At 33.5% G+C, this 16,220-nt stretch overlaps 1 protein-coding gene across 2 annotated transcripts; it reads right to left on the reverse strand.

Moving 5' to 3' along the window:
- Nucleotides 1-211: 211 nt before the first annotated feature.
- Nucleotides 212-15,234, reverse strand: LOC139501314 (uncharacterized). Of its 2 annotated transcripts, none has more exons than XM_071290343.1 (5): nt 14,877-15,132; nt 9,799-9,925; nt 7,040-7,148; nt 5,856-5,992; nt 212-598 (listed from the first exon to the last, which is right to left on the reverse strand). In XM_071290343.1, exons 1-5 carry the CDS (start codon nt 15,115-15,117, stop codon nt 298-300), a joined length of 915 nt encoding a protein of 304 aa, XP_071146444.1. In that variant the 5' UTR covers nt 15,118-15,132; the 3' UTR covers nt 212-297. The 2 variants fall into 2 exon arrangements, with proteins under 2 accessions (XP_071146444.1, XP_071146447.1); XM_071290346.1 differs by lacking the exon at nt 14,877-15,132 and adding an exon at nt 15,139-15,234 and having other exon boundaries at nt 218-598.
- Nucleotides 15,235-16,220: the final 986 nt, after the last annotated feature.

A 16,220-nucleotide genomic window follows, 5' to 3' on the forward strand; every position in this document is an offset into this window, starting at 1 on the left:
GCACTGGAAAATTGCTCGCTTGATAGCAAGTTGTACGATATGAATTATGCTCACTGTTGAAGAAGATCGTAAAGAGAGTAGCTTAATTGTTTAAGTGACCTGAAGTGTTTGACCTAGGTTTTTAATAAAGATTTGTCTCATTGGAATGCAAATAAAAGTCTCCCTATTTTATATCTATAGTTAACAAAATCTTAGTATAAAGAATAAGCAGTCATATATATGTACTGATCAATCTGGCACAGAAATCAATCAATTCTTTTCTTTCTCATCATAAATAAATATTTATTAAATTAAATATCAGCAGTTGTCTTTTATTCCTTCATTATTGTCTTTGTCAATATTACAACTTTCCTCACCAGCGGCTCCGTCAAACGAATGGTTGCTATGGTACAAAGTTCGACTAGTACGAACTACTTTTTTGTCAATTTCTTCATCATCCAACTGTTTTTGATAGCGCCCTTGTTTCCGGTTAAGAATTAATGCGCATACAGAAAATGTCAGGACGATCGTTCCAAACACAGCACCAACTGTAAAAGCTACTATTGTCATTGTCCTCTTTTCGGAAATGTATTCACAGTTTCCTTCTGATAATATAATTCTAAAAAACAAGAAATACATGACATTTATATTTTAAAATTAGTTTATTCAAACATATTTTATTTGCTGAATTAACATGATTAAAGCAAAATGGATTAGACACAAGTAAATCATACTTATGAAGTCTTTTCCATAATACAATATACAATTGCAATAATGGTATAATATAATACTAGCTTTCATAGGTAAAATGAGGAGAGAGATAAAAAAGAGAAAAAGAAAGTTTGAAAAGTCATATAATTATGTGACGATGACGATAATGTTCCGTGCCAATAACAATAATGCTCTATCAAGGCATAAGAAATCTGTTAGACCTTTTTATGAAAATTTTGAACATGTTTGAAAATTTGAATATTTTGTAATGATATTTATATCAAATAATACAATTCAGTAAGCTTTTTGTTTAATAAGTATTGAATGTATTAAATAAGTTAACTGTACCTAATAGGACTTTATTGATTTGTCGGAAGCCAAGGCAAGAGGAAACATTATGTTAAACTCCAAAATTAACATGTTTAGTATATTCGTATATTTCACGAATGAAAGTGAGACTGCTTTTATGATGACAAGATGAGGTATGATTAATGTATCCCCTTTTTATCAAAATTACAATTATCTTATATTTTTATCTATTATAATATATTAGTACAACACATATCAAGCGAGGGGTTCGTAGGCCTCAATAATAGTTTTCCCCTCATACGGATTCTACACACAAATAACCTTCCATCGATACCTCCATACATTGTATGTGGATATGTTTTTTCGCTAATTTTGATTATCGGGGGTTTCACATTCGTAACTTGAAGGATATCGTACTTGTCTCACGTTTTGGTAAAAAAGCAGGTCAAAAAGAGGTAGGGCCAATTTGTCGGGATTTTTTTCACAGAAGGGCCAATTTAAAAAAAGTGCCGACAGAATAAAATGTACTACAAAAACAAAAAATAAAATGCTTTTTTGATCAATATCTCGATTTACTTATATTATGATACAATGTATGTGTGATCAATAGTTAAATTAACCCTCAAAAAGTATGAAAGTCCAATATGCGGAATTTCGGGTGCTTTTATATGGCAAAAACAGGGAATCCCCGCAGAAGGACATTTTAAACCCCCAAAAAGTTATGTTTTTTATGACTGTTGTAATTCATACTGCTTTTTCCCTCAAAAATAAAATTGGTTTGGTGTGTCCTTATCATAAAAAAAAACTTTTTAAAGAAAAAAATGTAACATCGATAAATTCTACCGATATAGCTCCTTAATAAGAAATCTTTGGATAAGTATCGCCGTGGCTCCATCAGTAAAGCACAGATCTCCTACTCATACATAATGGTTTTCAAGAAAGGGTTCGAATCTCGCTCAGAAAAATTGCATTGTTTGTGTTGTTATATTTGATTTTAATGTTTCTATCATATTTTTTCGGATGTTTGCTTCATTCATAGAGTCATTCTGGTTCATTTTGACTATATAGTTGACTAGTATATCATTTTACATGTATTAAAGAAAAAAATAATGTATCACTTATTGTGTGCATTCCTATGACTGTCCATACTCTTGACTTACTTTCTATTCACGTGTTTACATTTATTACATATATTCAAGGAACAACTACCGTCAAACTAATGTAGGTGCCTGTACATAACCAATAACACGAGAATTGATTCTATAGCAACGAAGCCCAAATGTTGCGGGTGTAATATACACATAACTTAAAATAAGACCATTGTATACAAGTTTCAAAACAACACAAACATTTTTTTTTCGAAACAGCAATTTTGTCACCCATTCACCAACTGTGTAGATACTAGTACTGACATTTTTACCACCGTCCCTACACCGGTACCTAAGTCATCAGAAAAAAAAAACCACAACGGAACATATCAACTACACTACAAATCGTGATTGTAGGTAAAACATCAAGAAGCTGTTGAATCTGTATCACAACGAAGGACCGATTTGTTAAAATGCCAGAAAAGGCAATATAACATGTGTTAGTGTTGATCTATGACCAACTGATGTAAGATGTTCTCCGGTTAAAATATAAATGTTTTTATCTTATCTTATCTTATAGACGAGAAAACCTTAAAAGGCCAGGACAAATACAGACATACATATATTCAGAACGAGAAACACACGATTTGAACTTGTTCGATATTATTTGGCTCCTTGACAAGTTACGTGGTATGGTACATTGCATAAAGGATGTTAATAATAAAATAAAATCAATATTAAATCAAAGCGCTGTAAGCGCTGAAGGCAGTTAACCAAAAACCAAGGCAACTTGACGTGATTATGAAAACTGTGGCAATGTTGCTTCAACATTAAACATTCATAGATAAGGCAAATAATTTATATGTTATCAAGGTTTCAAAAGCAATGCATATATCAACGTATATATTGTTTATGGTGAGTCTGCAGTGGTACAAGTTTACAATGATTGCAGTTGTTCTATTTAGTAGTTAACGTTGGTTTTAGTTGACTGCTAATAGTACAAGTTGACTTAATACGAACATGTAATAGTATGAATGGACTAGTTTCCCTGAAAAGAAAACTGAGTTTGTGTTCTATAGTACAAAAGTTATGAGACACGAATAAGACAAATGTTCACTACTACAGGGGTCAAAGGTGAGGTTTGACTGACTTGCCCATAGTAAATGTAAATTATTTGTTATTTTGTCCCATACACGAATACATGTATATATAATTTAGGGTTTGTGATCTCGACGGTTTTCAAGTTCTCAAACAGGAAGGGGTAGGGTGAACCTAGGGACTCTCCCTACATTTGATTTGATTTGTTATATTGTCCCATACATGAATATATATATGGTTTAGTGGTGGGGATCTCATCGGTTTCCAAGTGCTCAAACAGGAGGGGTAGGGTGACCACAGGGACTCCCCCTATATTTCATTTAATTAGTTATAGTGGCCCATACATGAATATATATTGTTTTGGTGTGGGGATCTCGACCGTTTCTAACATCACAAACAGGAGGGGTGGGTGACCACAGGGACTTCCACTATATTTCATTTGATTTGTTATATTGTCCCATACATGAGTATATATGGTTTAGGAGTGAGGATCTTGATCGTTTCCAAGTTATCAAACAGGAGGGGGTAGAGTGACTAAAAGGACGCCACCTGTATGTCATATGATTTGCTTACATCCAGGTATTGTATAATATTGACTTTAATAGTCAGAAACTTCAAAATTGCAGTAATATGTTTACACTTTAAACGCATCTCATATGCATTATCATCATTTATCACTGATAAAGAAAATTTATACTGTGACCATGAACATATATATTGTTAGATATACTGTTCCTAGCTGTCACATTGTATTGGATTTTGACATTAAAATTTGTCAAAAAGTAATTTTGAGTGTCTGTATAAAATATTTTCTGCTTTTTCTTTCTTTTACAAAAATCTTTTGGTTTAGAATTATAGTGTTGATATTCATTTACTATGCATAGATGTATTTTTTCACCTGCTTTGATTTTTTTTGTAGTTGATCGCTAAAAACCGCAATTAAACTTATCCGTTTCCGGAACTTGATCCGATATTGTAAAATTTTGTCTTCACGGCAGCCATTGATTGTTATTGTGTTACAATGTTGTTTTTGTCAATCAGATACGATTTTACTCGAATTTACACATTATTTGTCGGCGATTTTCTGTATAAAGCTAGCGGTTGAGCAAAATGAACATCGCTGTCATGAATAATAATGATACAAATAAGTTTTTAGATAAGATCGTTTATATGGAGAATTTGGTGAAAAGGTTCGCAAAGTTATTTCTTATTTCATTTCAAGTAGGAGGTGACTACGTCGGGCGTAGCTAGAAACCAACTGTCCAATTCGAAATTCCGCTTGCAAAAGTTGAAGGTCGCGGACCTTGGAACACCGCTAATTTGCACCCCTGCCTCCAAATTGAAAAGATACGAAAATTTCGTCTTCTAATTTGAAATTGCCGCCAACAGTATGTACAGTTGAACTTATTATATAATAGACTACTGACGTAGTTGTACTACGTATTGATGACAAACAATATTCCTACGACTTTTGCCATTTGGGAAATATAAACTACTTGTCTTAAGAGATTATCGGTGATTAAATATTTCATACAACTGTTCTTTGACATATTAGCCAAAAGCACAGGTCATACTATTAAACTACACAAGTATTCCCAACGAACACTACCTCCTATGTGTAACTTCAAAACTTTTAGGTGATTGGACGATCGCTTAAGGTTTTTCTGGTCATATTTTTTGTAATCCAGAATAAAAAGTATTAAAAAAGTGTTCAATTAGTTAAATATAACATAGTAGCCAGCTAGATAATAACAATGGCAAGTATTTCAGCATTTATTGGGTAGAACACAAATCTAGGGTGCTCACATAATGCAGCTCAACTGCATAAAAATCTTCAAATAGTCTTGGCCTTGTTTTCGTAGGAATACCTGTTCAAGGTATGAAAATAGATGATGTGACGTATTTTCATGTACTATAATTAGCATCTATCGGGCTATTTAAAACATGATTTATCTATCTTAACGAACGAAAAAATATCCTGACAAACTGGCCCTACCTCTTTGCAACATAAATTATGCACGAAACAGTCATTTAAAAGGGAAACAAATCATCTTGTTCAATGAAAAGATGCAACGCGTAGTTATGCGTTTACTTTCCTGCATTATATAGCTAGAGGTATAGGGGGAGGGTTCAGAGCTCATAAACATGTTTAACCCCGCAGCCTTTTTGTGCCTGTCCCAAGTCAGGAGCCTCAGGCCTTTGCCGGTTAGTCTTGTATTATTTTTAACTTTAGTTTCTTGTGTATAATTTGGAGTTTAATATTGCGTTCATTATCACTGAACTAGTATATATCGATTTATTTACGGTCCAGCTGAAGGACGCCTTCGGGATGTGGGAGTTTCTCGCTGCATTGAAGACCCATTGTGGATGGCCTTCGATCTGCACTTTGGTCGAGTTGTTGTCTCTTTGACACATTCCCCATTTCCATTCTCAATTTCATTACATATTCATACTTCCTGACAGAAATTGTATGAGAGATTCGTAGGCTTCACAAATAAGTCTGTTCGTTAAGTTCAATGATCCTGGAGATCACATTCAGGATGTCGATCCTTGCTGCACGATTTGAAAAAAAGATGTCAAAATTTCGACAGAAATCTTACACGATACACCAACACAAAGGGAAAACAACTCTTTCTGTTCTACAAAAAGATGCAATATCAACGTGCTTACTTATATTGAGTTGTCATTTCTTTTAATGCTTCATAATACTTTCCATCGGACAGTTCAGATTCAATGATATCGTGGACTTGATCGATACAATCGTCTGTAAGAAACTTATTGGCTGTCGTTCCTGCTTTTGTGTATACCTTCAAAGAGAAGTTGGAGAATATGATATTGTAACAGCATTGTGTATTTTTGAAAATCAAATAAATAAATGAAAGGGGAAAAAAATCCTTGAAGTTCATTAATTGTGAAGTAACTGAATAAATAAATTTTAGTTTTATGATGAATTAAATGTCTTTCGATGGGTTATTAGTTTCAATATCGCTTTTGTGTCTTCTTACTTTTCTTTTCTCTTGCCAGACTGAAATTCCACTGAAATATAAATTAACTTGTTTTATTTCGTTGCCAGAATTTTTATTTAATATTCCATCATGGCTTTGTTCATCAATTCACAGTGAAGTGAGACATTTGTATGCATTTTTTTGTTTTGTGCTGAGTTCCTTATTGTGACTTTGAGATGAAGAACAGCAATACAAGTGTTGTTCCTTTACTTTTGTGTTTTTGCTGTGCACATACTGATTGTGTGTCATGTTTGGATACCCCATACCCTTTCAATTTTATTATAGTACTGATGCATGTTAGTCTTTGTATTATTTTTTTGTTTTATTTGTATTTGTTAGTCTTGTATTATTTTAATTTTAGTTTCTTGTGTACAATTTGGAAATTAGTATGGCGTTCATTACCACTGAACTAGTATATATTTGTTTAGGGGCCAGCTGAAGGACGCCTCCGGGTGCGGGAATTTCTCGCTACATTGACGACCTGTTGGTGACCTTTTGCTGTTGTTTTGTTCTATGGTCGGGTTGTTGTCTCTTTGGCACATTCCCCATTTCCATTCTCAGTTTTATGTACTGGTAACCGTAAACCGGTATCCATAATGAAAGATTATTCCAATAGTGCCGGTATACAGGGAGGTACTCGCACGCAAATTTTGTAAAACGGTGCTAAGCATAAGTCAAATGATATATGGTGAAACAGTTTATCTTGAAATTCGGGTTTTAATTCATTAATAAGTTTAATATACAGTAATTCAATGAAACAGTTATTTCGTCATCAAAGGGTATGAAATATTTGTCACTGGACGTTTATCAACCTATAATCCATCAATCGATATATTTGTTATTGTATACCTTTCTGTCATCTTTTGATAGTAATATTACTATATCATTGTTACATTTCTGAAAGTTCCAGCTGTCTCGTATGAAGTGAATGAAGTCCACAGCAGAATCTTTTAGACTCCTGCAAAATCAATATTAAACAGTTTATATAAATACAAGAAGAGATGGGATATTTGTAAAAGAAACAAACCCCTAACTGCTTCCCCTTCCCCAACTAAAAATACGACTAAATAACGTTCGTTACACAGATTGATAATTTACATACAAGTTTCCCTATCAATAAATTATATGTACATTTTTCTTGGATTAATGAATATTTACAGGATTATATTCAGTTACATGTATATTTCAACTTTGATTGAATAAATGTTAGCTGTGATTTTTTTTATAAATATTTTTTTATAATCATTTTGTCACATTTCTAAAGTCAGATGTGTTTCATATAAGCTAGGGCCCCAGACGAGCCCAGCTTGTCTGTGGGGCCCCAATTTGTCTGGCAAAACAGCCGTTGGACGTCAGAGTAATCTCGGACTACGTTTTATAATGATCATGTATAAGTCTTATTACAGTAATTTTGATGCTTAGTAGGGGTCAAGTGGTCTAAGAAATCGAACCCTACTTTTATCACTAGCTTGTCGGCTCTAATGTTGAGAGTTCGAATCCCGCACTTGGCAGGTGCGCTCAATGTTTACCATGTCAGTTTTCTTACCGGTGGTTGGTTCTCTGGACACTCCGGTTTCTTTGACCAAATTGAATGAAAACTGATCACCAATAATATGACCTGGATATATAACATGATCAATAAAGAGCGTAGGAGCCGGTGCGCAAGTCCTAAAACTCTTTTTAACGCGTAACTGTTTGACCAAACACAATTATTGCCCCCCCCCCCCCCCCCCAAAAAAAAAAGGAAAAAGGAAATTGACTTAACGTCATATTTTAGTCCTTTCATACGCCAGTTTTTATGATTATAACAAGAATGTGTTCATAGTACACGGATGCCCTCCCCCCTTCCCACTATAATTTTTTTTATGTTTTTATGTTTATGTTCAATGGACCGTGCCATTGGAATACATACCTTTATTTGGCATGAAAATTAGAAAGTTCATATCATAAAGAACAAGATTGTGTTCACAGCTTCAACTTCATCAAAAACTACCTTAATCAAAAACTTTAACCTGAAACGGGGCAGACGGACGAACGGACAAACGAACGGACGCACAGACTGGAAACATAAAACCCTTAGATACTATCGTAGGTGGAGCATAAAACAACGTTTAATATCCAAGTAATTTGTGTAAATTAGTGATAAAACATTACTGAAATGTCATTTCATTTATTTATTGTCTTTAAAAGATATCCGGAAAGTTACAAAATTTACTTTCTTAAGTATCGAACATACCATACATGTATAAGATGCATGTTCATATCACTATTAGAGATAGATCAAGGTCAGATATAAATGTAAACAGATATACTAGTATCATATATCGCCTGATTTTATGGTCAATACTGATAAATGCATATTATTTATATACATTTGATGGCATTGAGTATTCGGTACTTTTCATTTATATCAGTCGTGTTTCCGTAGGCATTTAACTGACAAACGGGAGATAATCCTGTTTTAATTCGATAATCACAATCGGCTATTTAAACCTTCAAGTTGGGTGACCACGGTAACAACATGAGTTAAGATTAGACAGAGTTGTTTACGAGTGATCAGTACTTTTGAGTATATATAGCTATTCATGTTTTCAAGCTTTTGTATAATTTTAAAGCTTTCATTTTATGAAATTTTTTTTTGTTTTGATTTCAGAACCTTTTTTGAACACACCAAACTTTAGGCCAAATATGGTTTTGCATTTCTCGTAAAATGTCAAAATGGCCATAATTTTGTTATCAAATGGATCATTTTGAAAAGCCTTTCACTTAAAAAAAATAATGTCTTTTTTTAAGATTCACGACTTCTGGATCAAAACATTTTAAACATAGTTTTGTTGTTGTCAAATTGTGATGAGTTTGTGTGCATTTTCGAACCTAAAATCTTCAGAAAACCCTAGGCCGCAAGGCCACACTTAAAAATATTTTGGTTTGTCCAAACCCTACCCAAAGGTTAAAACAGGGGGTAGGTAGGTAAGTTGGCATTTTTTTTTAAAGAGAAATTAAAGTGTCATAGGTTTTACTTTTTACTCGCCATGCCTATCTGATTAAAAAACACTTTTTTACATCAGAACAATAAAATATTTTGAGTAGGCAGCTATTTTTGGGGTGTGTGTAGGGTTAAGGCAAACAACCATAATCTTTTTTATTGCATAACCTACGGTTCAAAATGTGTTGCTCCCAGAAGACGTCTATGGTGATATGGCAATTTTTGACACCATTTTTTCTGGATCAGGGGTGGCGGCCAAAGCTGATTAACATTGTCTTTCTTTATTTTTAACATGCGCCGTAGTCAAAACAGATCTACATGTACAATAATGAAATCAAACTAAATACAGATCTACATGTACAATAATGAAATCAAACTAAATACAGATCTACATGTACAATAATGAAATCAAACTAAATACAGATCTCGGATTTCTTTATGCTCATTTGAATAAGCGAGTTGCGATGCTCATTTGAATAAGCTAGATGCGATAAATCTGAATATTAATCAGATAGAATCTGCCGAAATCCGTATTTAATACTTTTATTCATAAATTAAGGTTGAATGAGAAAAAGTTATGGTATCAACTAATTTCCTAGACTGCTTCATTTTCAATACTCACGTCATAGAAGGCTTTAACGACGGAACAAGTGCGATTGATATATTGTATCCGTCCGTACTTGTACAATTTTGGCAGCTGCATTTTCCCGATTCAGCAACTGTTTTAACAATAGAATCAAGCTCATCCGCTGAAATGTGTTTAAAATGTTCATGTTAATATTTCAGCAAATGAATCAATAAAATCACAAATGTTGTTTTCAAACCCGAGTTAAATGTTCCCTTCCGCAAAGCGTACGCGTCTTGTTCTGACTCAGAATTCGGCCAATCAAAATACTGGATCTGGTGTTTCGAGCACAAACTTTCAAATTGTTCCCAGAGGACTGTTTACTGTTGTATGACTGAGAGCACAGGTGGTCATATTCATATACCAATAACGCCAGACAGGATTTTTTAAATGAAAAGATTTAATTGTAGTTAGGTGAAAATTAAAAAAAAATTATCTAGAATTAAAAATTTAACTATAAGTCAGAAGAGAATTGGTTTAGTTATGGAACAAAAATCAGCTAAAAATATTGCTAGGTTTTTGAACTCCTTTTTGAGATATTTGATTTTAAAAAAATGGCGGGAAAAAGATGATTCGGACTACCTTATATTTAGCATTGAAATATATAATATTGGTCTCAAATTTAGTGTGAGAATTTTCTTTTTCTTAAATTAGTTTCAAATTTGATTAAGACCTTTTTTATATAGACTAGACCGTTGGTTTTCCCGTTTTTATGGTTTTACACTAGTAATTTTGGAGCCCTTTATAGCTTGTTGTTCGGTGTGAGCCTAGGCTCCGTGTTGAAGGCCGTACATTGACCTATAATGGTTTAATTTTGTAAATTGTTATTTGGATGGAGAGTTGTCTCATTGGCAGCCACACCACATCTTCCTATATCTACTTATTAAGAGCTATTGGAGTCTGAGTCTTCTATGAAAAGAAAAATGAGTGATATGGGGCCAAATATTTTACCCTGTATCGTAGGAAGACAAAACAAAGAGTCCGAACATCTGACAAAAATTCTGACAGGATTACATGTTTACATGGACTTCCTTAATAAAATTAACGGTACCAATTTTCTTGCACCAGATGCGCATTTCGACAATACACGTCTCTTCAGTGATGCTCGTGGCCAAACTATTTGCAATCCAAAGCTTATATAAAAGATGAAGAGCTATAATCCAAAAGGTCCAAAAAGTATAGCCAAAGCCGTGAAAGGAATCAGAGCTTTGCATGAGGGAGATACATTCCTTCATTTATAATATTTCTAATATTTTGTAACAGCAAATTTTAATAACACAATAAATCCGTATAAATCCTTAAGTATCACGATCAAATATATCTGGTGTAAAATCTGGAGTAACTTTGCAAAATAATTATCAACAAGAATGTGTCCAAAGTACACGGATGCCCCACTCGCACTATCATTTTCCATGTTCAATGGACCGTGAAATTGGTCAAAAGTTTAATTTGTATCATATCATATCATATCATAAGGAACATGTGTACTAAGTTTCAAGTTGATTGGACTTCAACTTCATCAAAAACTACCTTGACCAAAAACTTTAACCTGAAACACGCACTTTTATTTTCTATGTTCAGTAGACCGTGAAATTGGGGTCAAAAGTTTAATTTGAGTTAAAAATTAGAAAGATCATATCATAAGGCACATGTGTACCAAGTTTCAAGTTGATTGGACTGTAACTTCATCAAAAACTACCTTGACCAAAAACTTTAACCTGAAGCGGGACAGACGGACGGACGGACATGCGGACGAACGAACGGACGAACGAATGGATGCACAGACCAGAAAACATAATGCCCCTCTACTATCGTAGGTTGGGCATAAAAATCTGCCGAACAAATACCCATCCATGGTCGTGTGAAGACAACGTTGATGAAATATTAATACTATGCACATTGTAGTCAAAGTTTGATTTGGAATACACCTATACATCGATCGTAAGAAGCGTTCAATAAAAGGTACATGACCATGATGACAAAGAACGAAATGAATTATTTTGTTTTTGATTTAAATCTTCATGGACGGGCGAGATCAAAGGTGTTGAGACCCATTAAAATATTTATCAATTATAGATAAACAAGTAAATAAACGTTTATGTAATAAGAAACATGCTAGGTAGTGGTGTTGCACCTTGCACAGTGTTAAATATTTTGTGAAATAAGAAAAATATGTCGGTCCGGAGTTTGCTTTTTACATGTTTGTACATCAATCTAGTATGTTGTTTATACTTACATACTAGGTTGCTAAGTTTCCAACTAACCCTAGCACACGGCCGACACTCGGCTAACCGAGAGATTGGTCGGTAAATCTATATTGAGTATGCGGCTATATGTCTGTTAAGAGTAAAACGCACAATTTAATGTTAAACTCTATCAAATATACAGATTTTTGGCATATTATAAGAACCAAATAAAAAAAAAGAAAAGTGTCTGACAAAATGATATCTATCATAGAACATTTTCCACTTGTAAAAACATTTCATAGTCTACACAGTTTTCAGTAAAATTAAAAGGCGTCGCGCAAGTATGTAGTATTTATGCTTATACGCATAGCAATTTTTTTAATAAAGGTCGAAACAAACAATTTAAACATCATTTAAAGGACACAAAATAGTAAATATTTCATAATTGTAATATAGCGTGTATATTACCACGTTTTAGTGAAAATTATGGGAATAAAGTCTGTTAATGGGTTGGACAATTGAAATTGTGTCAGTTAAGAGTCATTTAGCCACAGTTATTTTTGCTACCTTTATATTATATATTCCAATAGAAAAAGTTAAGAATGAGATGATCCTAAGTAAAAAAAAATGATAATACGGTACAACAGTATCCTACTGAAGCGATTTAGCGCCACACACTTTTTTTGAATTTTTCTTCCTATATTTGCGTTTAACACAAACCTTTCCGATAACACGCAGACTTTGCGTTGTAACGCAAACCTTTGCGAAATAACGCAAACCTCAAATATCTTGATTTCAATTGTTCATTAAGTTTTGTAAAAACAAATGTCCGTCTGTCATTCATTTCGGTTGTGATTTACTAGTAAGAGCATTTTTATTTTCACTTTCTTTGCATTTTATTGAAAGGGTGTGTCACTTCAATATAGCGTGATATGGATTGGCCTCTGGAATATGCATGAATTTATTATTAACGTTTTCAATCAGCCTCATTTTTTGTGTCTGTTCAAAGTAGCACGTTCTCAAATCCGACTGAAAGTGTCTTTTTAATACAACACAGGGTACCGGTAAAATAAATATAAACTGTTCATCTGTCCAGTGCATATAACGTGTTGTCATTCTCATATGCACATGATATTTGTCACTGGACGTTAAACCCTAATTCGTAAGCATCATCCAATTGGTTCTTTATTTCTATTATTTAATCATATGTTGTTTACAATCATTCCCAAGAAGTAAATGGAAAGGAGCGAATGCAGCTACATTTGGTCATCTTAAGTTTTAATACATTTTATTCCGTTTAGTTCCTTTTTGCATACATGTATGTGTAGACACGACATTTGTCCGCATATAAACTTCTAGCATTTGTCACCAATGTGAGTACATCGCAATCCGTTACTGTTTCAACACCCAGGGGTGTTTCATGTCTGTATTCTTAAACAATTATTATTTTTTCTCTCTTTTTTAGCAATGCATCACTCTCTACTGTCCTTATCTATTATTCTATATTCTGCTACTCCATCCAGATTATCGTGTATACCATGAGGGTTCGGATTGGGAGTGTTGTTCATTTCTGTATTCTTTAAATTGTTATATGTCACTTTTCTCCCATTGACTTTTTTTCCTTTTACCTTTTATTCATCTTACTTATTATTCTTTCTCTATTCTCTATATTTTAGCATCCCAATATATTTTACTTACTGATGTTTAGTTACATTACGACATTTATCTCTGATTTATATACTGGTTACCAATGTAGATGACAAGTTGGTGTCATTCATGACAATTAAACAGAATCCACATGACATATGCGACCATTCTTGGATGAAATTAACACTACTTTAATATTACACTTTTTGAAACCGTTTTTATCAATTTTCAATTTCATTTGTTTAAATTGTTCATTGTTCATGTTGTTTCCGTATCTTTTATTTTTCATTGCTCATGTGTTGTTTCCGTATATTTTAGCCGCTCGTCTTGAGCCTACCCATTTGATCCGATAACACCCCATATAGCAATAAAATTATACTTTTATTGCCATTCATAACTCTTAACAGAACAATTAACAGACCGGGTTTTATACATCCGACCCATTAACAGACCAGGTTTTAAATAAAGATTGATTTATGTCACCCAAATACAGATTTTCGTGAAGATTTTGCACACAATGATTTCAGTATGGTTAACAAACATAATGCCTGTTTTTTTTTTCGATGTTCAAAATATTGCATGCACGTAAATTCAACCAACGTGTCATTTTGTGTACAGTTTGTGTGTGTAAAATGTGTATACATTTGTTGATGAGTAACCCGCCTTTTCATTTTATAGATCGTACATTGAAGCTAGAAAAATAATAATTACACCACTGGATTCAGTATATTGAATTGTTTTGTTAGACATGAATATTTTTTATGATAAAAATATATTTAAAAAGTTATACAATGAAACATGCTGAACTTTCAATGATTTTCTCGATAACACCTGATTAACAGACTTCAGCCAACCCGATTAACAGACAAACCGCCGATATAGCCGCATACTCAATATAGATTAACCGACCAAACTCTCGGTTTGAGTGTCGGCCGTGTAGCAGAGACGACCCGAAACGTTGTGCTCTATGTGTTTAAAGGTCGTTCATTTACTTATGTTTTAAATGTGTACACCTAGTATGTGTCTGTTGTTTGAGGATAAAGTATTCTCTATTGTTGTCAAATAGATGTCTCCAACGTTATAATATTTTTATAGTTCCAAAAGTTAAATTAATACGTATTCAAGCGAACCCGTTGACTGTTCATGCAGAAGAAACAAACGCCATACATGTATTTCAGACGGTTAATTTTACTTTCTCTGTTTACCAAACTATTTTTAGTAAAAGTTGTGAGTAAATCTTACCTTGTTGAGAAGATACAACTGCATTAGGGTCACAGATCCATGACGTCTTACAATGTCTTCCACAAAGATCAATATTAATTTGAGGATTAGGAAAATCTCCTTTCTCCCAGAATTCCTTGTGAGAAATATCGGCACCACAATTCACTTTAGAGTTTGTAGAATTGTTTAAAGTTAGTGATAAAGTAATTTTAACACTTGAAATAAAAGTCAAATATATACACACTTTTGAACAGGTAGACATTTTTGTGTGCCTATACATTACCTTTTCTTATGGTCGGGTAGATAATACTATTGACATTTATTAGAAATGTTGACATAACAAGGACCGGTACGTGCAGGCGGTAATTAACCTGTATAGTATAGGTCTCTCGACAAATGAAAGTGTAGAATCAATTGTTTCTCAATGTAAATCGGATTATCCTATTGTTGATGCCTTTGTACGGCTTATAAGGGGAAGACCATTTGATATTTGGGGGGGGGGGGGGGGGCTTGAGGATTTTGAAAATAAATAGCTCAGCCTTGATAATCACGAAAATAAATGGTTTGTTCTGTGGTAGTTTGAAAATAAATTACCTGTCTAATGACTTGCAATGTATTGAAAATAAATAACTCAGCAAGGGTCTAATCTAAAGTATGAGATGGCACCAGATTCTTCATAAAGTCATCTTTTTCACCCCAAAAAATATTCTTGAAATGTGACATTGTCTGAAAATTTGGTTTCATTTAACTTGATGTATATTGTCTCAGTAAACCTTACCTCACTTTTATTTTAACAGGCCGGACCTACATTGAGGCAAATGCCTCATGTAAGAAATTTCAAAACCAAACGCTTGTCTCCATATAATTGTGTCCACGGCGAGTGCCTTGCAAGAAGCAAGTTCTGTTTTCCCTCAGACGTAGCCCCGATTTTTCGGGATCAATGTTTCTTATTTATTTGTCTTTTGTTCATTGATTGCCCTTCTGTATTCTGTTAGTGTTGCATTCCTTTTGTAATATAGTAATTTTGTTATGAACTTGATCATGAGTTTAAAAATAAAACCAGCAGCCACAGACTTAACTATGTGAATTCCATTTTTGCTTTATCATGCACATTGGTCTTTTGATGTTGTCCCTAGAAACTTAAGTCTTACACTGAAATTATACATTTTGCTTTCAGACCCAAATATTGTCAAAACAATGTTAAAACTAAACTTGCATTTTCAGATTAAGAAAGGGTCTTTGTAACACCCAGATAGCATGATTTTGCATCGTTTGTTTTATAGCTTCTTGGGCCTTCAGTGGCTCCAAAACCCTTCAAAAAACAAATTCGCCTCGTTTTTGTTTATATTGGTTTTTAGTACTTTG

Source organism: Mytilus edulis, chromosome 13 (genome assembly GCF_963676685.1).
Source record: "Mytilus edulis chromosome 13, xbMytEdul2.2, whole genome shotgun sequence".
In the NCBI taxonomy this organism is placed as follows: Eukaryota; Metazoa; Mollusca; class Bivalvia; order Mytilida; family Mytilidae; genus Mytilus; species Mytilus edulis.

Coding starts and splice junctions, on each gene's coding strand:
- LOC139501314 (XM_071290343.1), bottom strand. CDS start 15,117: ATGTCTACCTGTTCAAAAGTGTGTATATATTTGACTTTTATTTCAAGT. Junction 7,149..9,798: donor TCGTTAAAGCCTTCTATGAC/GTGAGTATTGAA, acceptor TTGATTTTGCAG/GAGTCTAAAAGATTCTGCTG. Junction 5,993..7,039: donor TATCAAAAGATGACAGAAAG/GTATACAATAAC, acceptor TTCTCTTTGAAG/GTATACACAAAAGCAGGAAC.